The 24,781-nt window shown below is 52.3% G+C and overlaps 9 protein-coding genes across 9 annotated transcripts; 3 read left to right on the top strand and 6 right to left on the bottom strand.

Moving 5' to 3' along the window:
* Window positions 1-16: 16 nt before the first annotated feature.
* ASPVEDRAFT_124983 (adaptin-binding domain-containing protein) lies at window positions 17-1,378 on the bottom strand (the record flags this gene model as incomplete). Its single annotated transcript, XM_040806235.1, has 3 exons — window positions 17-96; window positions 156-479; window positions 529-1,378. The coding sequence occupies 3 exons, from the start codon at window positions 1,376-1,378 to the stop codon at window positions 17-19; spliced, it is 1,254 nt and encodes a 417-aa protein (XP_040664307.1).
* Window positions 1,379-1,668: 290 nt separating this feature from the next.
* ASPVEDRAFT_38015 (putative small nuclear ribonucleoprotein SmD3) lies at window positions 1,669-2,570 on the bottom strand. Its single transcript, XM_040811611.1, has 4 exons — window positions 2,364-2,570; window positions 2,213-2,273; window positions 2,005-2,134; window positions 1,669-1,935 (listed from the first exon to the last, which is right to left on the bottom strand). Exons 1-4 carry the CDS (start codon window positions 2,418-2,420, stop codon window positions 1,833-1,835), a joined length of 351 nt encoding a protein of 116 aa, XP_040664308.1. The 5' UTR covers window positions 2,421-2,570; the 3' UTR covers window positions 1,669-1,832.
* A 64-nt stretch (window positions 2,571-2,634) lies between these two features.
* ASPVEDRAFT_38017 (phosphatidylglycerophosphatase) lies at window positions 2,635-3,688 on the top strand. The gene has a single exon (XM_040811612.1). It carries the CDS (start codon window positions 2,725-2,727, stop codon window positions 3,496-3,498), a length of 774 nt encoding a protein of 257 aa, XP_040664309.1. The 5' UTR covers window positions 2,635-2,724; the 3' UTR covers window positions 3,499-3,688.
* A 5-nt stretch (window positions 3,689-3,693) lies between these two features.
* Window positions 3,694-4,217, top strand: ASPVEDRAFT_469802 (uncharacterized protein). The gene is made up of 2 exons (XM_040813673.1): window positions 3,694-3,821; window positions 3,909-4,217. Coding segments are annotated over exons 1-2 (240 nt in total). The 5' UTR covers window positions 3,694-3,819; the 3' UTR covers window positions 4,147-4,217.
* Window positions 4,218-4,288: 71 nt separating this feature from the next.
* On the bottom strand, window positions 4,289-6,219 carry ASPVEDRAFT_50230 (uncharacterized protein; the record flags this gene model as incomplete). Its single annotated transcript, XM_040814280.1, has 3 exons — window positions 4,289-5,568; window positions 5,627-5,826; window positions 5,882-6,219. 3 exons carry the CDS (start codon window positions 6,217-6,219, stop codon window positions 4,289-4,291), a joined length of 1,818 nt encoding a protein of 605 aa, XP_040664311.1.
* Window positions 6,220-10,229: 4,010 nt separating this feature from the next.
* ASPVEDRAFT_80191 (aminophospholipid-translocating P4-type ATPase DNF3) lies at window positions 10,230-15,293 on the bottom strand (the record flags this gene model as incomplete). Its single annotated transcript, XM_040816827.1, has 1 exon — window positions 10,230-15,293. One exon carries the CDS (start codon window positions 15,291-15,293, stop codon window positions 10,230-10,232), a length of 5,064 nt encoding a protein of 1,687 aa, XP_040664312.1.
* Window positions 15,294-16,467: 1,174 nt separating this feature from the next.
* Window positions 16,468-19,545, bottom strand: rfeF (putative transcription factor RfeF). The gene is made up of 6 exons (XM_040813702.1): window positions 19,387-19,545; window positions 19,107-19,217; window positions 18,932-18,973; window positions 17,284-18,193; window positions 16,865-17,228; window positions 16,468-16,621 (listed from the first exon to the last, which is right to left on the bottom strand). The coding sequence occupies exons 1-6, from the start codon at window positions 19,390-19,392 to the stop codon at window positions 16,558-16,560; spliced, it is 1,497 nt and encodes a 498-aa protein (XP_040664313.1). The 5' UTR covers window positions 19,393-19,545; the 3' UTR covers window positions 16,468-16,557.
* A 647-nt stretch (window positions 19,546-20,192) lies between these two features.
* ASPVEDRAFT_126053 (Gfo/Idh/MocA family oxidoreductase) lies at window positions 20,193-21,413 on the top strand (the record flags this gene model as incomplete). The annotated part of the gene is made up of 2 exons (XM_040806325.1): window positions 20,193-20,726; window positions 20,805-21,413. 2 exons carry the CDS (start codon window positions 20,193-20,195, stop codon window positions 21,411-21,413), a joined length of 1,143 nt encoding a protein of 380 aa, XP_040664314.1.
* Window positions 21,414-21,691: 278 nt separating this feature from the next.
* On the bottom strand, window positions 21,692-23,811 carry ASPVEDRAFT_123790 (signal recognition particle subunit SRP72; the record flags this gene model as incomplete). The annotated part of the gene is made up of 4 exons (XM_040806116.1): window positions 21,692-22,904; window positions 22,956-23,100; window positions 23,157-23,430; window positions 23,491-23,811. 4 exons carry the CDS (start codon window positions 23,809-23,811, stop codon window positions 21,692-21,694), a joined length of 1,953 nt encoding a protein of 650 aa, XP_040664315.1.
* Between the last annotated feature and the right edge of the window lie 970 nt (window positions 23,812-24,781).

Genomic DNA, 24,781 nt, shown 5'->3' on the forward strand with positions numbered 1-24,781 from the left:
CAGATCAGCTGAGAAGCTAAATGTCCTTCATGATATCCCGCACTGCCTTCGCCGCAAAGCGCTTCCTGTCCTGTTCCGGTAATTCATCGCTCATATCTGGGCTTGTCAGTCACGGCAAACCCAGAGGTTTTATAGTAGATCAAGGAGACTCCCACCTTTTATAGCTCGCATGCGGGTCAAGAGCGCTTCGACAGATTCCACTCGCATCTCCTCGTCTCCTTGACGCTCGTCATTGTCCCATCCATCGTCATTATCATTTGCATCCCCACCTCCGCGCCCTATTGCGAAGCGCAATCCCACCATCTCCCGTTCGAGCTCGTCCACTTCCTTGTTAAACCCATTGTCTTTTTCGTCCATACTAAGAAGCTCTCGCTCTAGATCGTCAACGTCATCTGGGAGACCCGTGTCGGGCTCCTCATCTCCAGCCCACTCGTGCGTCTCGAGCACTTCCTTTACTCGGCGCATACCCTGAAGCTCTGCTCTCGTTAGAAACCTTCCCATATATGCTAACAAGGCACGTAAACATACCGCCATATTCATTCCTCTCCTCCCCTTCTTGCTCAATCGGTGTTCCGTCCCACTTAACAACCTCAAACCCTATCAATCCCATCTCGCACAGCTGGTCTTCCCACCATCCAATAGAGAATGGCTCATCCAGGCTACCGTCAAGCTCATCCACCCCTTCATCCGCATCCTTCTTCTTCGGCTTCTCTTTCTTCTGTTTACCACCCAGAACCAATAAAGCCGGCACAGAGCCAATCTCCCCGCGCTCCTCCTCAATCAGCGCACGCACGCCCCCAACAGCAGTAACAAACGCCTTCAACGCACGCACTTCCTCGGAATCCTCAACCGCCCCTGTCTCTGCAGAACCGGGCACCGGACTCGGAAATGGACCCGGGTTCCGGATACAGATCATAACGGCGCCAATTGCATCGCGCACAACGCGCGCCTCGGCGCCAGAGAACTCGCGAGACCATTGGGTCGATGGGTCCTCTTCTCCTGTTGACGCTGCCGAAGCACCGAGTTCTTGATCTAATCCAGAGCTTGTGCCCTCCTCTTTACTTCCCCCCTGTTTCGATTTCGATTTCGATTCTGATTCTTGTTTATCCCCCTCAGCAATAGCCGGGATCTCGTCAACCCAAACTGGAACGTCGGCGGTGTAATACCGGTTCTCGATCCGTAGTGGCGGGTGCGTCGTGTAGCCGGCGAAACTCTGCGCTTGGATCTGGGTTTCGTCTGGGGCGTGCCCCGTGAGAGTCTTTAAGAGGGCAGGGATAATTGAATGTGCGTGTGAGGAGGGCGAGAGGATGAGGAGACGGCGGGGGTTGCGGATTTCTTGTTTCGAGCTGGATTTGTCTTTTGGCTCTGTGGCTGACATCTTGCTTTGTTTGTCTTGTGTGGGAGGAAAGTGTTGGTGCTAATTAGTATTAACTGAATAACAGATATAGAAATAAGCTGGTTTATTTGGTCGTTGTTAGGTGAAATGTTGGGGACTTTGGTTGGTTTTTGATTTTGTGGTTGATGCGGAGGTGGCGGAGAGTCGAAGCTCCAAGTCCACGGGATCTACAGTTGATGACAAGTTGGTAGCCAACGACATAATTCAAAGCCATTGACAAGAATATACTAAAGGCTCTAGAAAAGGAACTTGGTTGTTCAAGCTAGAATATAGGCCTAGAGGATCTACCACTTCAAGAATACCCATTCAAATTGTACGATTTTATCTGTCCCACAAGCTCACATGGTACCATTTGAAAGAAGACAAACATGAAAAAAAAGAATCACCAACGCCGGCAAGACCAGATTCCGATCCGTATCCCCTCACTACCAACAGTCTAACCTCTTCGTTGTCCCCTGGCTCTCTGCACCGTCGCCTTACCACGCGCAAGTCCAACACCTCGGCCGCGCTGTCCTCGTGAGCGGAACATGGGGGCATTTCTATTAAAAAAGATCCAGATTAGCTTCAGCCCTCCTAGTAAATGAGATATATATTGGAATAAGACGCACCGCAGCATATCCGGCACAATGAAGAACCGCACGTGGCTACCGCGGATGTAGACCTGGTCGAGATGCGAGACGCGGCCATCGCGCGCTGTGACAGTGATGTCCTTCAATTGAACGTTCATGTTGTCCTCAGCTATTGAAGGTTATAAGGTTAGTATCAGGTTTATCCCAGAGGATTGAGAGGGATTGATGTGGGAAGAATGCAACGCACCCTCGAGGAGCTTCCCGCGGTACACGACGCCAGAGGTAATTTCGAGCGTGACAACGTGGCCCTATAAGGTGTTAGAAATATTTCTCTATCCATTTCCTGCGACATCTTGTCTTGTTGTGTGATTCGCAGCTGTGCTGGGGACAGAGCGTACCTGCGCTTCGTTCAAAAGCTTGATCGGGATACCGATTGTGCTGGTTAGCTTGCCCATTTTGGCGGATTGTGTGCGAGACTGAAAAGGGATCGGCGACTCGGTAAAAAAGAAAGAAGGTGTAGAGTTCCGCCGGTGGACAGGTCGAAGAGCGAGGGGTAGAGGCGAGGGTTGTCAAATTGTCGCGGAGTCGATGGCGGAGGATTTGGTCCGCGTTGAAGTTTTTGCCAAGACATCCGGAGAGTGAGACCGCCATCTTCACCTTCATATCACCCTCGTCACTACAGGCTTTCTACTCATGCCACCATAGCAGCTCAAACCCTTATATTCTCTGGACAGATAGACCGGGGGATTCAGGCCCAATATGAACCCCCCAAACAGCAATCTTCGCGCCTTCAACCTCGCCGTACAAACCCTCCTATCAACACCCTCCCAGTTCCTCCCACACCTCACAGTCCCAACATTCACCCATCTCCCCGAGGCAATTGGGCCCTTACTGGAGGCTCAGTACCCGGCAGTATCTTCCAAAGCGGGCCAGCAAAATGAAAAAGGCCAACCCCCACCAAAGGGGATAGCAATCCGCGCCCTAATCCTGGACAAGGACAACACACTATGCCCCGCAAAGACGACATCCTTCCCATCGAAGATCTACGCACATCTACACTCACTCCGCAACTCACCAACATCGCCTTTCAATATCTCATCTGCGCCAAACTCTATCCTCATCGTGTCGAACCGCGCAGGCTCGCATCCGCGCTACGAGCCCGAGGCGCTCGAGATCGAAGAACGGCTTGCTGGCCTCAAGATCCCTGTCTTTCGATTACCGTCGGAGTCGAAAGATGGGGTTGCTGTCGAGAAGAAGCCGTTCTGCGGGGCGGAGGTGCTGGACTGGTTCCGTGAGCGTGGGGTTGTGCAGCGCGCTGATGAGATTGCGGTTGTTGGGGATCGGTTGGGGACTGATGTGCTTATGGCCAAGGAGATGGGTGCGTGGAGTGTTTGGTGTCGCGACGGAGTCGGGGAGGAGGTGACCAAGGGCCAGAAGAATGTGCTCGAGAAGATGGAAAGTTGGATCGAGCGGTATTTGAGGGAGTCGAGGGGGTTGAAGGCCCCGGTGCCTGGGGGTTCCAAGTCGACATAGTGATTTGAATTACTTGGTACTACGGAAGAGCGCATGTTATGATACCCTTGTACGTTATTAAAAGGAAATGTGAGTGAATCCTGTAAATTAACACTGTACTAACCTCCACTCGCCGTAGGAGAATATTTCAGCTCCTGTAAAGCAAATTAAACAAGCCAATGCAGTAGAAATGCAGAGATCAGAAACTCAGACTCAAGGACTCAAAACACAAAAAAAGATCCATCACAAAGGGAATATGCAAACATTTCCTAACCCGCCGATCTGTAAAGCAAAAGGGAATAATCACCATCTTAGTCCGACTTTCTTGCATGACCGCGTTAAATGCCCTGACCAGGTATATCAAAGTAAATAAATCCAGAAAAATAGAAGAGGAACAAAAAATAGAAGAAGAAGAAAACATAAAGGTCAAGGGCAAACCAGAAAGCAAGAAGGCGGAAGAAAAAAAAGAAAAAGAAAAAGAAAAAAGTGCCAACAACAAGTCAGCTTCAAAAAATCGCTAAGGACCAGCCGCGTAGTCGAAGGATATTAATACAAAACAAAAGTGAAGATGCTTGGACCATATGCCACAAACAAAAGAGATATGAGATATACCCCTCTTCGTCCGCAGACGAAGTATCGACAGTCTGCCGATATTTCCACTATTTATAGAGGTGCTTCAGTTGATGATGCTCGCCGGAATTTCCGGGACGCGAAGCCTTTCGTGGTTCCATATTTTCAGAAACTACAATCCGACGGGCAAAGCCAGATAGCAAAAACAAGGAGAACAAATGACAAAGGCCCGGGCCATTGTTCATGAGCCGGGAGTCAAAACATTTGGATCGACGTTTTCTAATGTCATGCCCTGATGATATTCACCTTGGATTCCGGGTGAATTGTGCCCAGACATGGGGTGCATTGGCATCTCGTATGTGTTGCTTTCAAGGCCCATTGATGTAGGTACCGGGAAATTCATGTGCTTGAACATCCCACCCATGGGAAGACCATCCTCGGTATAGTTGGTCTGGTGCTCGTTTCCCATGTTATACATGTCTTGTGGCGTGTGTGACATGCTTGTCAAGGGAGGGGAATGATTGGCGATCATGGGATCGACGTGGCTCACATTCGAGTATGGGGAAGCAGCCTGGGTGGCTACTCCTGACTCAACAGCAGGCGACACAAACGGCAGAGTGAACTGACTTCCTAGGTTTCCAGCCACCGGTGTCGAATCTCCTTGGGGTGCTGAGCTAAAGAGGGCAGGGCTAGCGAAATCGGACGGAGACGCAGTTGTGGTGGTAGCCGACATGGGATGGGTGCGGGGATCAAACGCATAGCCAGAAGATGTATCAATGCGAAGGTTCGTAGCAAGTGAGTGTGTCGACTGTGGTACCGGGGCGTAGATACTTGAATCATTCTGGTTAAACTGTGGCGCTTGTGGCATGCTGAACGGCGTCATTGGCGCTCCCAATGTAGAGAAATCGACTGCCACGGGGACGGAGCGGCTCCGTTGCCGTTTATGTCCACGGGTAGCCTGGAGGTTCATCACAGCTGGGTTCTCTGCATACATACCCATAAACCCGGCCGCAAACTGGTTTGGCTGCGAAGCTGGGCGTTGAATGAAAGGCGGGGACATGGGGCCGCTGGACGGGAAGTTCCCGTACGCGAGACGGTTCTGGAATGATTCCAAAGACACCAACTTCGCAAGTTGAACGCTCAGAACCTTGGGATGTCCTCCAAGACGGTGTACCATGATCGAACTTGCTTGCTGATCCTCCGTAAAGTCGCCACACTGGTAGAACCCCCCGGAGTTGGAGGAATCCATGTAAAAGAGGGGCGGTCGGTTCAACTCAACGACCAGGCCGGTAGGACGAGCAGGCGCACCGTTGGGTTGCGGCCCCTGATCGCCCGACTCTAACGTGATGTTCTTGATGTAAGCAAAAGGATACTCGATCTTGTACCCAGCCGCATCATTATTTATGTAGTATGTCATGCACGCCTTTTCGGGAGAGTAGAAAACAACAAGGTCCATTGCATTTTGTCCGATGCGCCTCCAACTTCCAATTGTCAGGGATCGACAGGTAAAATGGTGAATCACTATCATCGTCAGCAAGTTTATATGGGATTTGAATCGGCAGCAATATCGAGTACTCACCGACTTTGCCTGTGGGGGTTGGCTCATTGGGGAAAGCACCACTGGTTCCATATCCGCCAGTCCGGCCAAAGGGGTCTCGAGAACCCGGTTTGGCGGGATCGAATTGCATGGCTAGATATTGGCGCATCGACTCGGGAATAGAGTCGCAACCTTCACCGGTTTCGATGCTCTTCTTCGCAAGCATCTTGATTTTTGCGCGCCTGCAATATTGTATCAGCCAAGAGCAAACAGGCTGTTGGATGAGTGAATACGAACCTGTTCTGAAACCAAATCTGGACGGAACGCTCAGTCATATTTATTTCCTGCGCTATTCTTTCTCGTGTGGCAGCCGTGGGGGTAGGGTTCTTGTTGAATTCCACCTCGAGAAGAACTAGCTGGTCCTGAGTCGCCCGTTGGCGCTTATTGTTCTTTTGTTGTTGGGTGAGGGTGCTTTTCCGTTGAGGACGACGAGCTGATGTGGAAGGGGCGGTCGTAGCACTAGAAGTGGATGGAGAAGGGGTTGTGGCGGCCGATGAGGGTGAAGTTGTGTGCGCAGCCGCGGTCGCGGAGATCGAAACGGTTGTCGACGGGTCGGGAGTGCCTGTCGCAGACATGTTTGCAGGGATTGGACGAAGGGTAGTGAGAAACAGTGGTAAAAGGAGATACGACCAGAGTTGGATATGGTCGAGGGAGCGAAGGGATTGAGATGACGACCCGGCCGACAGTCAAACAGTTGGTTGGGGATGGTCTGAAATGTCTCCAGCTGCGTCAAGCGCTAGAGGATTGGTATGTAATCAAAAGAATGGATGGGCTTTGGCTGGGAGTGAATTGCCCAGACGCAAAGCTGACCGATGAGCGCGTCGCAGAAGCGTAGAAGTTATATAAATGTCGAAAGAAGGTGAAGCTGGCCAAGGCAGCTTTTGTTGACGAAGAGAACGGCGATGACTCTTCGCGACCGTAGAAGCAGTGTAATTCGATAGACTTGGGATCAAAAGAGCATTGGAGTGCAATACAACAAGCTGATCTGTCTGTCTGGCTGACTGTTTGTCTGGAGGTGTTGGTGAGGGTGACAAATGAGCGATCACACCGACCTGGGGTACGCGAAAAGAGTGGGTAGAATCGACCGTAAAAGAGTGGAACGGACGAGACAAGAGAGTAAAAGTAAAAAAAAGAATGAATCTAATGAATGAATGTGAAAAGGAAAAACAGCAATGATGGAAAAGATGGGATGGGGGAGGGAAGGGGAAGAGGAAAGGAGGAGAAGCGACAGACGAAGTGGAGGGAGAGTCGGCCAGACCAGTTCCTCGTGGTGGTGACCGCCGCAGAGCGCTCGCTCAACACTGCGCTCTCAGTCAGGAGATGTGCCGCCCAAAGCGGTTTGGTCTGGGGATCGCTATTCCCCACCGGGACTAGCGCTGCTGAACTCGTGGCTGGTAGGCTTGGGCGGGGCGTACGGTACGGTATCAGGAACGTATTCGTAAGCCAAACAGGGTGGCTCAAAGTCAAACCGGACGGGGCAGTGACGGTTTGAATCTTGACTCTACTAGTTCGGGCAGTAGCCTTGAATCACTATTGAATCATTTGAATGCCATCATCCAGCATCCAGCATCAAAACGGGTGCAAGCCATCGCCAGGTCTTCGAAGAGCATTCGTCTTCGTTTCGCTTGCGACGTGGGAAAACAACTGAATACCGCCCAGCCAATGGCACCGCTGCTGCCCCTGCATCAGCTGCGTCTCCTTACTCGGTATGCTGCCCGATGGCTTGCTGGCGATTCCTGTCGGGAGCCAGGGACGCACCTCACGTCTGTTCAGGCGATCCTGGAACACGAACTTTCTGGGCTGCTGCCGCTCACTCGGCGGCGTCAGCGTTCAGGCAAGAAGCCTGTTCCATGTCAGACTGCTCTCCACCAACCAGTTCATCGGATGATCGGATGGCTGGCCTGCGACACGACGGCCCCCGATCAACTGGCAATGCTCCAACTCCAAGCCTCTAACGGCCGACCCTGACAAAATCCGTCTGTTGCATGGCCGCTCGAGCCATGATTGACTCCAAACGCCAATCCGAACGCCAAATCCAATCCAATGGGTACAGGGTTGAGTCTTCCTTCCCAATCTAGCAACCGAGTCAATAATATCCACCCACTACCGGAAAACTATCTATGATCTCGCGTGAGCAGTCAGAAAACAAAGGCCACCCGACCCGGGCTCGTTCCAAAACGGTTTCGAACGCTGACGGACAAATGACACGCGCGCGCGCTGTCAGGGACCCAAAGAGTCAACTCCGTCAAGCCTCTTCCCGGGAGTTGGGTACGGAGTCGGAAAAGTACGAGCTGAAAAGCCTCGGACGCCAGGGGCCAAAGGCAACAGCCACGCTTGTGGTTCCCTAGTTTTTATCCACTGATTTCCAGCATGGGCACTGGGTAAGCGTTACTGTTAGGAGTTAGCATCTGGTGGGGGGGGTCGGGTGCGAGCCTGCGAGGATTCAGGAACAGCCACGCTTTGCAGGCGCAGAGTTCCGTTCCACGGTACCCGGACGGTCGCGACCTGTCTGGCTGTTCTATTCTTGTTCTGCTTCGTTTTTTCGCTCTAAACTCCGCCCGAGCCGGTGGTTTTCAAGGTTTGAATCCAGGTACCCGCACCCGCGGGCTTGCCATTGGCTCAGTGGCTTGGAGTGCCTGGGAACTGACAGCGCCAGCGGTGGGGGTGTGTTTCGTCGCCTCGTGCTCTTCAACTTGCAAGTTTTGAACTGCCTCCTCAAGCGGAGGCACTCCAGCAAGGCGCTACACTGCCAACACCGTGTGAGACTGTTTTCCCATGTTCCTGCCACCGGGCCTGGTCTCATACTTATGCCTTACCTTGTCCTTGGATGTAAGGCTCGTAACCACCCCGTACGGCAAGCGTGGAGGCGGGCCAGTAATCTACCTACCTAATGTGGTTAGGCTGAAACCCTTGCCCACTGATGATCCGTGCGCAGTTTGACTTTTTCCATTGGCTGCTGAGGCTGAGGTCAGCATCTGACTGGGCGACCTGCATTTCACAAGCTGCAAGGTCCAGGCACACATTCACTCCAACACTCTGCCGTCACCGCTCTTCAGGAATCCTGCTGGACAGGAGAAAGGCAGTGCGTGCAACAGTTGTTTCACAAGTTGGAGGTGCTTCCGACATTCCCGGCAAGCCCGACTCCTGAGTGTCTCATCCGGTCTCAACACCCAGTGTGGATCGATCGAGAATCTTCATCCAAGCCCAGATCGTCGGTCCAAACCAGTTCGTCGGTCGCCCTATATAATATATTAAAACGGAGCAACATCTCCGGGGCTAGGTGGATCAGAACGAAGCCGCTTCGGACATCACGATCTTAGACTCTCGTGCGCTTTTGCGATGTAATCAACATAAAACAGCTAAGATGCAGAATGCCTTGGCGTGATTCAGCCTCGAATCACATCAATCATTCCAATTGGTATTCGCGCTCTGAACCATGGTATTTCGCTGCCACATTGTGCCTGGAGCCCGTCGGCTCGATATGCTCTCGGCTGCTGGATTCCATCGGGGATTATCTCCTTCTCGATACGTAGTTAGTGTTGTCTCGCCGCTGATCCGGTTCTTATCCATGATCTGGCGAACCGTCAGATCAAACTCAGGCTGTAACGTCTGTGGGAACTTATCAACTCACTGCGGAGGTGTTCAGGTATTCAGTTTTTGTTTCATCCCAAGCTGAACTAATTTCCCGGTGAACAGTGAACAAAACCCGTGACAATGTCTATCAAGCTGATCGCCAGCCAGCCACTACAAGGTGGGTGCAGAGTGCAGTGCAACTTCAACAACTACATCACGAAGATCCCTGTGAGGCAAAGTCGGACATTAAGATACGTATCATGAATATCTAGATAGCTTTCTCCAATCGCCATCCCAATCCCGAAGCCAGGTTACTCCATCTGCAGTGACGCGTTCCAACTGGACCAGCTCTGTGTTTTCACGCCGGTCCCGCAGCGTGTTTGGAACTTGCTGCTGTGATGGTCTTAATCACACGGTCTCGGATGACCTTGAAAGCTCCAAATAGGCGGTAGTGACTTACCTGCAGCGGAGTCTTGTTAAGAAGATGGCCTCGGACGATAGACCACACGGGACTCTAAGAAAATACTTCACGCCTGGATACCGGCAGATCTACTTGGGGCAGCACTAAAGTAGGCACTATAAGACATTCATGTCGGCGTATTCTCGGATCGGATGAGTCTTGACTTCCACCAATTTCTCTTTTGAAGTTGAGACCTGTCTACGAGTTTAACCATTCAAAAGATATGGATCAAGAGAATATAATTGCTGATATTCGTCCTCTTCATCTTCCCCTTATAATACAATATAATCTACCACAATGGGTATAATAAACAAGTGCCTCCTTAAATAGTAGGCAATCACTCACTCACTATACACGAAACGCATCCAAAACCAACAACATAAAAAGGAGCGACAAGTTGGATGGAACAGCCGAGGGGTATACGTTCTCAAACGCCATATGCAACAAAAGCGCAACAATGTTCTAAAAGGAAGGAAAACGAAAGGAAATACAGTAGCAGTGGCAGTAGTAGCAGTAATAGTAAGAGTCGGATATGGGAGGAAAGGCTTTCGATCACTTGAGATGACCCTTCCTAATTGCCCCGTATCCCTTATTGAAGAGCTCATGGATCTCCACTGAGCGTCTGCGCGCAGCTCCCCCTTGGTTGCTCTGGGCTGTCTCGCCATCAGACAGAACGGCTTGCTCTTGCTCGCGGGTTGATCCGCCAAATGCCGAGGCTGAAGCTGAAGCAGATGCCGAAACAGAGGTAGACTCAACGTATACGCCGCGAGAGGAGTCATTCTTGTTCGCATCGCTCATAACTCTAGGTCTTGCCAGGAGTTCCGCAACGTGTTTCTCGCGAGCCTCCATCTCTTCTTCCTCACGCGCGATCTCGAAGCTGGATCTCTTCTTCCCGTGGTCCCAGCCCTGTTGGAGTTCTGAGGCGGCAGCTTCCTCGAAGCGCTTCCGGATATCTAGATCTTTCTCGTACTCCTGGAAGATGTCGACGTCTGCGGGGAAGAGATTGGCGCGGAGCGAAGAAACGGAAATCTCGAAGATTAGCACCGCCACGACGGTGATGAGAAGCACAACCCAAAAGGCGAGATCGTGGCCGGAGTGCAAGAGGAAGTTAGAGCGGACGTGGTAGATCCCGTCGCCGGATTTGGTGTCATATTGCTTAGAGAGAATCATGTTCCAGAGGAACCAGCCCCCGACGGAGATGATGAAGACTGCAAGGGAGAGGTAGGTTTTGTTGTGCACTTCAAGGACTTGGAGCTTGGTGTTGATGATGATAACGCAGGCCGAGAAGGTGAGGAGACCAGTGGAGAAAACGTCGTTGATGTTACCTGTTGTGAAGAGAGCGCTGCCAAAGAGGCCGAACATTATAAAGTAGACGAGCATTGCTTCGCAGGTGCCCATGAATGTCCAACCGAGGTAGAGTCGGATGTTGAAGCCCTCATGCCGCTGGCCCTTGGTGTAAAGTTCTGGCACGGCGAGGAGGGTTGACGCAGAAAGATCCTTCGTGAAGATACCCAGGAAAATAACAGCCAAGGAAGTAAAGAGGGTGTTGAACATGCTAAGACTCCAGTTTTCGTACAAGCTCGTCCCAGTGTATCCGTTCCATCGCTGGTAGAGAGCTTGCGTAAGGTAGAACAACATCTCCTTCCAGAATGTTCCTAGAGTATACTTGCATGCCCGCATATAGTTCCACCGCCCATGGACCAGAAGTAGCTTCAGCAAGAACCTGAATTGCGCGATCGAGTAGTCCGAAATGCGCGCGGCCTGGAGACCCTCTTTACCTGTGATACCAATGCCAACGTGAGCCTCCTGGATCATGGCGATGTCATTGGCTCCATCACCGATTGCCAAAGTGACTGAATCCTGCACTTGCTGACGAATCGACTTCACCAAGAAAGCCTTCTGCTTCGGGCTGGCACGGCAGCAAATAACGGAGTCGACGAGAATAGCAAGCCTGAAGAAAGGTGCACGAAGAGCATCGTCCCCTTCAATCATGGACAAAGTTTGGCCATCAACGACAACCACGGAGTGAGCAACCTTTTTACTTGTGATGTTCGCGGTCAGCTCCTCAATCGATAGTCCCACATTGCCCATTTCCTGGTCAAGAACCACGAGGGTAGAGTAGTCCTTCACTAGGCGGCAGGAATGACCAACATTGATGGCCGTCTCTCGCTTGTCTCCGGTAAGCATCCACAACTTGATGTTTGCTCGACGTAGCTTGTCGATTGCCTCTGGAACGCCTTTTTGAAGCTTGTCCTCAATGGCGGTAGCACCAGTCAGCTCGAGCTGTTGTTCAATCTGTTGGCCGACCTTCTCAATTCGCTGCTGACGGTCAACAAGGCTGGTGGAAGCTTCGTGGTACGCTTGCTTCCATTCTTGGTAAGTTGCGTCGTCCAGGTATCTGTGGGCGTATAGCAGGGTTCGGAGTCCCTCCGTCGCAAAATCGTTCAAGTGCTGGAAGCAGCGCTCGAAAACAGCAGCTTCGTTGACCACTAGAGCCTCCTCCACTAGCTCCTCATCCTCATCATCGTGAATAGAGCTACCGGAGTCGGACAGCGTGGTTGACTGCCGCCCTAACTGGGCAGAAGGTCTAGGGCTGTAGTACTCAACGTCGCTGTTTCTATGCAAGAGACCGCCGTCCGTCTCGCGATCACGAAGCCAGACATCAATGCTGTCTCTCAACGTAGACACATGTCTACCAGAAACACTAGAGCGGCGATGCGTCATGCTCGGTCGGCTGAAACTGCTGCGGACACCGCTGTCCTTGCGGCCGCGGTACTCGCTGTTCCTCCTCATGACCTGACTCGCTTCGGCTGCCTTGCGCTTGCTCGCGCGGCGCTCAATGTCGTTCACCTTTTCCTGGGCAAGAGCAGCCCGCTTTAGAAGCTTCATCAACACGCCGTCAGCACCTTTGCAGAACACGCAAATCCGTCGGTCTGGCATCCGAACGACAACTGACATGCGCTTCCTGGTGCTGGAAAATTCAATCACATCCATAATCTCGTAAACCTCGTCGACAGGTGCCGCTTCTGGCCCATTGGGGAATGTCCTCACTGTCAATGTATCTGGTTGTCGGTCGTGAACTAAATACCCTAGCTCTTGGGCGGCCGTGACCAACGCAAGCTCATCTGGCGAGGCAGCCTGAAACGTTTTGTTGCCGGATTCGTCCTCTTCGGGAAGACAGGTGTGGCAAAGAGCCATGGCGAGGATGAACATCTTAGCCTTCCGAGCGAAGACAGTGTATGGCTTGCGCTGGATGTATTTGAGCATATCAGTAGTTCGAGTGTTCTGCACAGTTAACCCTTGCTTGCGAGCTCCATCGAAGGTCGACATGGACGGCCTAGCGACAGACCTTCGAGCTTCGGATACGTTTGACTGGCGGGCCATCGCTTTCTTTCCTTTGGCGCTCCGCTTTTTGTGGATCAACTTCTCTCGGTCTCCTTCTTCATCGACGAGATCAAAATCATGGAACCACGCAGTTCCAGCCACACTCATTTTCCGGAAACGCATGGTGTTGTTTGTCAATGTTCCAGTTTTGTCAGAGAAAACGTAGCTGACTTGGCCGAGTTCCTCGTTGATTGTTGATGTCCGGGCTTCAAGCGGCGTATCAGACTCGGGATCGTACATGTCGATGTCGGCGTTCAGCATGAGCATCTGGGCCACTTTAACGATTTCCATACTCACATAAAGTGAAATTGGAATCATCGTGTTGAACATGATCAGGAACGAAGTGAAAATGGGTCCGTAGCTCACGTTGGCCTCCTGTAGGTACCAAGCGCGGCTTTCAACATCCCTTGACCAGAACTTATACGCAATGGTACAGGCGCCAGCCAACATCACCACCAAAAGGACGATGAGCATGACGACTCGGTTGACCTTGCCCTGGAGAGAAGGCATTTTGATGCGAGGGTTCTTATTGGCGTTCATGCGAATCTTGCACTCCTCGCCCGTGTAGATAACCATTCCCACTGCCCGTTCGGTGTTACGAAGGACACTACCACGGTACAGAACTTCATTGTTGGTCAACGGCGTTTTCTCTCCGGCAGCCACCGTCACGTTTCCATCAAATTTATACAGATCCAGATTGGGATCCTCCACGGCAAAGTGTATCGAGGTGCCACAGATACCCTCCACAGTTCCACACGATTTTGCCACGGATTGGCATGGTTGTTTGTTTTTGAGATTTGTCTCCCCATCCAGCGCCATGGTTTCCACGTAAGCCACACCATTAGGCCCGTCTGCGTGAAGCAAAGCCAAGTCTGCAGGTATGGGTTGATCGCGTTCCAGTCGAATCACATCACCTACTTTGATATCGCTCCACTTAACCGAATGCCAATCCTGTGTCTCGCTCGAAATGGATGCGGTTTCCCCGGTGACAGACCGAGATAACACATTCGACCCTGGGCGGAGTACCGAAGCGAAACGGTTGTTTTCTTCCTTGTCCAGTCGGTAGCGGCGCCAGTCATCGAACCCTTCCTTGCCCATGGAGATACCAACAAAGATAAGAAGTGGCACCAGGGTGGTGAACTGACCTGTTGTACTCAAGCCAGGGATCATTTGCAGGATAGCAACCACCAAGAAGTAGAAGTTGGCTAGCTTAGTGAATTGCGCGAAGAACTGGCGAGGGAAGAAACTCCATAAACTATAGCGACTAGACCGAATCCAATTCTCTGCGTATGGCTTCCCGGTTCGCTCATCAATTAAAACTTCCGTTCGCATAGGATCGAGGTCAATATGGCGGCCATCTTTGCTAGGTGGAATTGTCTTTATCCGAAGAACTGTCTTGCGAATGGTTTCGAGAATGCACACCGCGCGAATCTTTAAATCACTGATAGCGGCTCTCCTTTTGAGCCATCGTTCATAGGATAGAGTTGTAGAAAGGTTCCTGCCCTCTTTGAGATCCGCCTGATCGGAGGAAAATGTGGTGAGGCCATTTTCTGTAGAAGTCGAGGCCGATGTCGACTTTTGCGTGACAACGGCGTCTTGTTTCTCATTCTCGATCGAATCTTTCGCAGCAGGACCGGGTGCCGTCTCCTCCTCCGCAATCTCCTCCGGTTCCGTCTTGGTAACGTGTTCTAGTTCAACGGGTGATGAGGGAGTCGATTGCGATTCGATATTCTTCGCAAAGATCGTTCGGCGCAGCGAGTATCCACGATTTCGGGAGCGGGAGCGGCCAGCACTATCCAGGCTCTGCGGAGATGTAGGAGAGAGCGCTGAGCGCGGAGAAAGGGAGGAGCGTGTTGCGCGGTTGGCGTCGGGGGATGTGGGAGACAAAAGACCCTGGGGATTGGCGATACTTGTGTCTATTGAAAGTCCTCTAGAAGAAGGCCGCCGATCCCGCTGAGTCTGTCTATTTTGTTCCTCCACGGCAGCGCGCTCCAAGTCTGTTGAAAATCGGACATGTTGGTGTTGTGATGACCTCCTTCCCGAGTCCGACAGTGTTCGCGACGGTGAGAGCGACGGTCGTTCTGGAGCTGCCGTGAGCAGAGAATTGCTCCGCAAAGGCTGCGTCGGCCGGGGAGGAATTTGTGAGGGCGCATCGGAGGAAGGTTGGCTTTCAGGTATGCGCGACTGATCGGTGTCCTGGTTTGAATCTGGCGATCCGTACGGCTGAGACATGACGACGTTAATAGCTCCTGGTCCGGATATATGCAAGTATAAGTGATCTCTTTGTTCTCCCGTCCTTCAGACCAGTAAGACCGCCTCGATCTCAAGTTCTTCGTCAACAATCGATCGGATGTACGAGGCGCTGATCGGCGGTGTTTATTTAAGACGTTTGGCGAGTAATTGAATTCATCCTTCACAATGCGAAAAGCAAGATAATAGGCGGACGAAATAAGGGAGATTGAAGCAGATAAACAGAGCTGTGAAGGGGCTGTCTCGCAGCAATGACCACGTTTGCAGCCGGCGAGGCACCACAAAAGCAGTGTCCAAAGGCAAAAAAATGGTGGTGACCGAAAACAGTCGTCGGAATCAGCCGACCGGGGCGGGACCAACAAGTCAACAAGCGAACAACGGCAACGACAGTATACGCAGCAACAAAAAAACGAAAAAAAAGGCACTATAGCGGAGTGGAAGGAAGGAAGAATTGAATTGTCGAAACTTGAGGCAGCCCGCCAGGTCTGAGGCAACGTAAACCCCAGTTTCAGGCTGGGCGGGCGCAGTCTTGGATCTCGAACCACAGCCAAAGAAGCGCCCTCGTTGGACACCGCGTAACCTTGTTGGAGTCGGTGGAGGCGACCAGCCCATACTCTAATTTTCCAACGGTTCTGCCAGGCACCCGCGAGTCCTGTGGCAACCCAGTCAAGTCAGTCGAGTCTACAGGGTGCAGTCTCTTGTGACTTTTCTTATTGCGTGCGAGGCTTCGAAGTTGCGGCCTGAGAGGTGTTTGCTGGGAATTTCTCCGCAAGCGTCGCCATCGCCGCCATATTAGCTACTATAATTAAGTTGGCTGTCAGTGGCCCACCGCCGTCCAGATTCTGCTGCCTGCCTCTGCACTGCCTCAGGGTCTCGTCCCCAGCTGTTCCCACATCCTATCGATTTATTTGCCAACCATCCCTCTCGTTTGCTGGCTCATCCTCAGACTCTGCCTGAGGCGCTTTTTGAGGCTTCTCGATTCGCGAAACCCATGGCCGCGCAGTCGAAGGGCCTGCGGGGCACTGGAGTGTGCAGTAGGGCCTTGGCCGGTCGGAGAAACTTCCATCTCGCAGTTCGGTCCGCCGCTAAAATTGGCACCGGCCGCTTGTCCTACGAACTCATCACATGATCTCCAGCGCGCTCCTTACCTGCGCCTGAGACATCAACAACGTTGTTTAAAATTCATATCGCGTTTTCATTTGAGTAACAATCATGGGTCAACAAAACAATGCTCTTGGGGCCCTATCTACTCCCCATTCCGTCCCTTTGCCACCGCGGCAAACCTGTTACAGAACATGCTTGGGTAGCAGACACGACAACAAGCAAAAGAAAAATCATCATAAAGGTTACAGTCGTTCACTCAACCGCTCTAACTATTTCGCCCCTGCCCACCTACTCAATATCTAGGCGGCTGCCCGTAAGGGGGTTGCTGTCCCGGGTAACCAGACGGAGGACCCTGAGGCCGTTGTCCATACGGGGGCTGCGGTGGCTGACCGTACTGCTGTTGACCATAAGGCTGTGGAGGTTGTTGCGGCGGCTGGCCATAAGGTTGCGGCGGCTGTCCCTGCGGTGGCTGCCCGTATGGCGGTTGCTGCCCATATGGTGGCTGTTGTCCGTATGGTGGTTGCTGCCCATAGCCACCTGGTGCTTGGCTAGATGGGGGGTAGGGTGCGGGACTGTAGGCCTGTTGTCCCGGGTTGAAGGGCGCAGACGATCCGTAGCTTGGTGCGGGAGGTTGGCTGTAACCACTGAACTGACCCGGAGGAGGCCCTGGACGGGGTGGAGCACTGCTGGCTTCGTCCTTGACATCGTAGGAGGCATCGATAGAACCAAGCATCAGCTTCGCGCACCACAGCTCACGAGTCAAGTGGACAGGTGGGTTAGCACGCGACATTTCGTCCTGCTCGACCTCGAAATCTAGCAATCTTGTTATTTCATGCATCATCATTCCTAAGAACGCTTTTGAACTTACTGGATGTGCAGTCAATAAAGCCACCAATGCTGGGATCTTCATCCAGACTACCGAGGAAGTCGCGGGCCCTGGTATCATTTCCAACCTGCGAGAACTGGAACGCAACCGCACCTCGCCCGTACGGAGTCCTCGAAACCTCATCAACAGTGTTGCGAATTCCCTGCGACACAGCATCCTGGGATTCTCCAGCTGGCTGTCCATCGGTAATTGTGATGACCAGAACCGGCTTCTGCAGGCGACCGGCTCTTGCCGGGCCTATGATCATGGGTTCAAGCACCTTGGCCCTCAGCGCAGTCCCTAATGGCGTCATGCCGGAGAAGCGTATATTGGAAATGACTTGTTCCACCTCTTGCGCGTTGCGAATGTTGTTTTGCATGAAATCGTTGTTCATGAAACGCAGGTTGATACCATCCTCATCGAAAGTGGAGGCCACCGTCGCAACAATGCCGAGGATTTGTTTCAGCTGCTCCTTTCTCACGCCTCTCTCCTCGAACTCGATTGAGCCGCTGTCATCAACGTAGAGGACAATGTCATAGAGCGAAAGCTTGATAACATCCATGGCTATTTCCATAGGCAGATTAAACTCGTTCACGATCCTGTTAACCTTGGCAGGCCCATCTCTAGACAAACCTTGTACCAGCCTATCCAGCTTATCAGGAGGGTAGAAAGACTGAAGGCCTTTCTCTTGAATTGTTGCAATCAAGAGCCCTCGGTAAGCGTCGAGCTGTTGTGGAGTGGCAGGCCCAACAGGTGCGCCGCCGGGACCGCCAGGTGGCCCGAACTGACCTCCGGGGGGGCCTTGTTGAGGACGAGGAGGGCCTCCAGGGGGGCCGGGGGGGCCAGGGGGGTAAGATGCATTTTGGGGAGGGTAGGGCGCGTTCTGGGGCGGCTGAGGGGGGTAACCTGAAGACTGTAACACTCTTTGTTAGCTTTCTGTCAATAACATTGTTTTGAGAAAAAAAAGAAGATGAAGAAGAAAAGACAACAATAAATATAACCAAGTCGACAAAAAAAAGTAAAACAGAAGAGGCGTTTGGGACAATCTATACATAAGGCTGTGGCTGCGGGGGATAATTTGGTCCGGGCGCTCCATAAGGCTGCGTGGGAGGCGGGGTTTGTGCGTAATTTTGAGGAGGGGCCTGTCTATACTGCGGGGCGCCTCCGTAGGGGGGTGTTGGCGAATAGGCCTGGGGCTGCGGCGTATGTGGTGAGTAGGGTGCCGGAGAATATGCTTGAGGCGGACCCCCCGAGTACGCAGGCGAAGGCGAAGGTTTGTTTGGAGGAACCGGGGGATACGGCTGGTACTGCTGTGGCTGCTGCGGGGATGGCGGATAAGGCGACGGAGAAGGACCCGGACGCAGCTGATTAGGCGGCGGTCCTTGAGGAGGATAGCCTTGGCCGGGATACGGGCGAGACATGCCTTCAGATTGCAAAGGAGACGGTTGAAAATAAATGAAGAGGGGATGACGAAAGTTCGTTAATCGGACGGACAGGAGGGCTGATGAGGGGCAGTGGATGAATAATGTGACGAAGATGAAGACAAGAACACGTAAAACGTCAAGCAAACAAACAAAAGAACGAGTCACACACGAGTGGCAGAAAGATGAAAGGAAAAAAGAAACCACGAGAAAAAAAAAACCTAGCTTACCGATCCACCAGGATAAGCCTGATACTGCTGAGGTTGCTGCTGCTGAGACTGCTGAGGCTTCTGCTGCTGAAGATGGAATCACGATCATTAGCTGGGAGGCCCAAAAAAACTGGAGCGAGAGAGGGGCAGTGAACACTGGATGGCAAGGCATCAACATTGCCAATGTTGGACTTACATATCCACCAGCAGGAGGAGGGCCGCCCGTGTATCCGGTAGGGGGAGCTCCCCCATAGACGCCGGAGCCGGAGTTGGAGTTCATCTGCGCGTTGGCGATCTTGGAGGCGAACTATGCCGATGATGCAAAGTTGCAGCAGTCAGTTATCTTCTCTGGCTGGATTCTTGTTTCTGTTTCACAGGTGACAAGAGTGATGATGGTATGGAAGATGCCAGGTAGCGGGGCAAACAGGAAGGCGCGGGGTAGCACTCTTATACGATATCAAGACAGGCAGACTTACTCCCATGGTGGCGGTTTATAGTCGATAAAAAAAGAAAAGAAACAATTGATGACGGCGAAGGGAAGGCCGGGGAAGATGGGTGATGGCAAAAGAGCCCAGGAATAAATAAGAGAAGATGGCCGGCCGATGATGATGATGGAAGGCTCAGCTGCGGATCCAAACAGCTCTCAGGAACCGCTCCACCAGGGATCGCAAAAGAGACCCGCCAGCTCAACACTGCCTCGCCTGGATACGAAGCATCATACTCCATCATCGTAGCACACTGTCCTGGAAACTCGCTCAGCCACAGTTCCCTTAAGGCTGAATCGTACTCATGCCACCCATGACATCAACCAGCAATCTTCAGACCGATGACCCAAGGTTGACCTCTCCGGGTGCCACCTGTCTTCATCCTTCAGGTACTGATATTCAAGCAGGGCTGCTTCACTACTTTGCAGCCATAAGATGCCGATTCCCGACTGTCAAAAGTACCCTCGCCATCGTCATCATATCCAACTACTCCGCGCGGATCTATATACCGCTCAAATCAAACAAAAGCAAAGCGTTGTCAAGACGTGCACCACCAATCGATATAATCCTGCAGTGCTACACAGAGTTGTCAGCAGATGACCTCTGATGTCATGGTGGAAGCAACCTTCAGATACAAAAACCTTGTAGAAAAAAATGTACACCGTGCGCAGCTGCGGTACTTGTCCCTGTCACTTGTCTCTGAGGCTATTTGCACTTCCCATAAGCCAAGATTTCAATATACTCATTCTATACCGGTCGCGGCACTACTATAGCAGTGTCTTCACTGCGATACCAATATGGCCGAACCCCTTCACGTCGGCATCCTAACTTCAGGAGCCCATCCAGTACAGACAATTTACATACCGGCCCTCAACGCCCTACCAAAACTCTACACCATCGAGGCTGTATACTCCTCCGACCCAGAGTCCTCATCTTTATTCCCATCCCCAGGCCTAAATGAAATTCTTACGTCCCCTTCCATAAACCTCATCCTCAACTTCATGCCAAATGAGTACCATGAACTCTACACAATCGCCGCTCTCCAAGCAGGCAAGCATGTCATGGTCGAAACGCCTGTCAGCTTGAGTATCCCCTCCGCAAGGCGCATCCTCGACGCCGAGCGGGAAGCCCCGAATGGGGCCCGGGTGTTTGTTGCGAGCGCCAGGCGATACGCACCTTGCTTTGAGAACGTCTTCAAGGAGGAGGTTTCTGGGTTGGAAAGGATTCACTATGCGCGGTTAAGGATGATTGCCGGGCCACACGTGGCGCATACAGCAACTAATAACACTACCCCTACCAGCAACAACAACAACAATAATAATAGCCTGCAAGTTCCAAGGTTCAGTATAGGCACCAATGGCTATAATCACTATAACGAGGATACCACAACACGAGACCAAACCCGCCAGAAACCAGGAGCAAGCAGCAAAGATAGAATCGCTCGTCTCCGCAACCTAATGGAGGAAATCTTCGGTGAAGACGAACAACCGAACCAAGAGCGCGTTGCACTGAGCCGATTCCTTGCCTCGCTGGGCTGTCACGATCTCGGTCTCATGCGAGATACCCTAGGGTACCCGGATGCGGTGTCGAATATCTCCGTCAACGAGCCGTTCTACTCCGCGCTATTTCACTATAACGGAGGCGTGAGCGAACTCCACCCCTTTACGTTGATGTATGAAGCCGGGACGGACGGCGTGCCGCGATGCGATGCGCAATTGGCGATATATGGACAGAACAAGACCGTAACGATACACTATGACCTGCCGTACGCACGAGGGCAGCCGGTGCGTGTCGTTGTTGAGAAGGCGGATGGGCGCGGAGGGTTGATGCAGACCGAGACGGTGAGTACGTGGGAGGAGGCATACGAGCAGGAGTTGAGGGCGTTATATGCCTACTTGGTTGAGGGGAAGGAGGCAAAAACGACGGCGAAGGATTCACTACAGGATATCAAGCTGTTCCAGACGATATTTGAACAGTATAACCGGCAGTGTGGAACAATCCGTACTCCACTTGGTTAAATCACGATATTTTATGATTATGACGCTCTTGGGTTGTGTTTGCTTAGGTTGGATGGAGAACTAATTTGTAATAGGCGTGTTGTGCCGCTAATTGGATAAGAATGCATTTCGGGTTCTGCTCTTATAGACATTTCTATCCGTCAAGGTAATGTACACGGTATATTGAAGCTGATATGCCGTTCCGCGTTAACTAGGTAGAAGTATGTTGATGCTAAATGATGATGCGGCCCTGCAAGCCTAAGCTGATAGACCGTTGACCAGCAGGCATGCACAATAATCTACCGTTTTCCCTTCTTCTTTTTCTTCGAGTTACCACCCCCACCACCACCTTGGGGCTTCTGCTGCTGATTTCCAGACGGCGTAGTCTCTTCCGATTTCTCGCTGACCACTCCTCCCTGTGTCCGCTCTGCAGCGCGCTGCTTGCCCTTGCGACCTCTGGGCCGGTACGTCGATCGATCACGAAGAGGCAGCCATCGTTCTGGGTCGGCAGACTTGCTCGGGTCGTAGTCCTTGGGGAGACGGGACTTGCGGATCCGCTTCACTGCGCCCTCTCTGTTGGCTGCGGGTCGCTTCCTTGCTCCGGCGATTGCAGCCGCGGTTGCGGCCGCGGTAGATGAGGATGCGGAGACACCGGCAGCCTCAAGAGAGGCGATGTCAACGTCGGAAATTAGGTCGTCAACCGAGGGGAGGTATTTGGCTTGAGCTTCGACTTGGGAGTGGTCAATGGCTGCGTGAGAGGCTACGTAGCCAGCGACAGCAAACAGATCATCTGGTGTCTTCTCGTACAGAGACTTGAATAACTCTGCAGCTTGGGCTGAATCCGATGTGAGCGAGGAGTGTAGTAGAGCTGCACCTGCTGCGCGCAGCAATGATGCGGGCTGGGTAGCCTGGCCTCTCCAGAAAGCTGCGGCCTTGGCCAGTTCGGATCTGATCTGGGTCTTTCGGCCTTCGCGTCTGTATAGGGCAATAAGAACACTTAGCAAGCCGGGGTTGAAGCGTATTTCCTTGTCCTGTTCAGAGATGGACTCGTCGACGAGTTGGAGCGATTTCTCTAAGGTGGCTATTGCGGACGTAGTATTGCCCAGGCTGACGTAAATTTGTACTGCAGTAAGTACTAGGCCGAAATCTTTTGGCCGTCTTTCAACCGCAGCCAGGATTGCCTTTAGCGCTGTTGCCCCCGTCTCGCCCTTTGCGTGTGCCGCTACGTTGTAGACTGATAGGAGATTCGTACTAGCATCTGTGGATGGATAAGGGGCCCGGGAAAGAGCCTTTGAAGTAGATCGAATGATACCATCGTATTTGTGGACAAGAAGGTCGACCGCATGAAGGTTGCCCGTTATGGAATTATGCTGGTAGTCGAATAGCTTGTCGTTATCCGAAGAGTCGGGCACCTCGTGGAGTGCCTTGTACAGAGCATATGGGTTTGCCGAATTTCCGCGGGCGATCGTGGCATTGTTCTGACCGATTCTTCTCGTCGACAACTCGGGGATTCTGTTATTTCCGTAAGCTATGGTTCATTTCACATGTCCACCATCGGCATACTCTTTGATTGATATTTCTTCCAGTATGGACTCCGCTTCCTCCGATTTCCCTTGGCAGATCAGAACATACAGCTGCTGTACAGCAATCGGAAGCAATTCGGCATCTCTATCTTCTGGAGTAAGATCCTCTGACGTGCGGCAAAGCTCTATAGAGACCGTATCAGCTGCTGAAATCCAGTTCCTGACTTTGAATTATTCTCACCTTTAGCGCGCTTCAAGAGAATCCCGGCTTGGTCGAATTCCCCCTTCGCAATGCTTAGACAAGCAGCGTTATAAACCGTCTCAAATGCCTCTAGGTCGTCCCTCGTAGGCCTGGCATGGCGAACAGACTCGGGGTGGCCCTTCCACTGCAGCTGTGCATCCGCCGCCCAGGAGTTGATTCGCAAATCGTGTTCCTCGTTCGCCGTTGACACCGCATCCCGGCCAAGTCCTTGGTAGATCTCCGCTGTGCGACGAAATTTCTCGGCCCGGTACGTCTAAGTAAAGGAATCAAGTTAGCCGCACATCCAATTCATAGATAGCTCAAGAGAACATACGGCCTGGGCTTCCAGATGACGTGCGCCCCGGTCGTCGGCGAGACTCGAAACCACGTCAATGGCTGAATCGGGATGTCCGGTTTTGTATAGAGCGTAGCCATATTCCAGGGCAGCCTTCTGTTTCAATTTGTCCCCACCATCTTCAAAAACACGTAGACAATCCTCATAGCGGTCAAGTTTTAACAAAGCGACCACCTTCACATGTTGTGCCTGGAGATCGGACTTGGACTTGGCTAGCGCAGCATCGCAGGAGCGAAGAACTTCTTCATGATCGTCAATGGACGCCCTGGAGAGTAACGAGCTCAAGGACTGAGTGGACATGGCGGTTTCGTAGGCCCGGTGGAGCGCGGAGAGGCCGGGGGGGTGGGAAGGATATCGTTGCCCGGAAAGGGGCCGGTTATGTGAAGAGACCTTTAGTCGTCAAATAGTTCCATATACTGAGTGTTGCAAGCCCGTATCAGATCTAACGAAATATCGCTTGATGCCAATTGTGCAGTGCGGGATGAACATTTCCCGATTAGGAATTTCTGCGCAAGTGGCTGCTACGCGGTATCGTAGTTGCCCTGTGTGCTTACTCAGAAAGTAGTCATCTGGCGCTAGACCAATCCGGAAGGTGCCATCCTGAAGTGGAACTAGTGCCTCAGGTGTCGACGGATCTGCTCCACAAGTTCCGCAACCGTCAGGCTATTTCTGCGTTGCCACCGCGGAGGATTTGGAGGTCCAGGGACACTCGTGGCTCCGATGGGCTGCTACATCTGGCCGGCGTCTTGCGTTGATGTTCTCCTGACAACGGAGAGAGTTCAAGCATGAAACCTGTAAAGCAGTGCGGGGCATGCAATGATGGCATCACGCGATTATCAGATGAAGTGCACAAGGATCTAGTCGAAGACACTGAGTGGCTCCATGCGGGGGAACAGGGCCATCGGGGCAAAAACTTGGAAGCCGGCCGTGGCACTGCTGCATACAGAGTCCGGATATGCTATCGGATATCGCACTGACAGCAATTGAGATCCCGACCTTGTCCAATAATAGAACACCAATAAAACACGCCGTGCACAGCCCTGCCAGCTGCATGACCTCTTGCCACTCCAGGACTGCGCTGGCTGCCAGTGCAGGACAGCGTTGTAGTTAGCAGTAGCAGTACTACGGTAGAGGACGATGGCAGCAGAATCTCATCGTTACGACAGCATCGTCGGATGCCATCGTCACTGGTCAGCCCTCTTGTTCCAACCTCCAACCGCCAAGATGCCGTGGGTCGCAACCAGCCGCTCTCCGTCAGGATCATCACCCG

Source organism: Aspergillus versicolor (genome assembly GCF_001890125.1).
Source record: "Aspergillus versicolor CBS 583.65 unplaced genomic scaffold ASPVEscaffold_2, whole genome shotgun sequence".
Lineage (NCBI taxonomy): Eukaryota > Fungi > Ascomycota > Eurotiomycetes > Eurotiales > Aspergillaceae > Aspergillus > Aspergillus versicolor.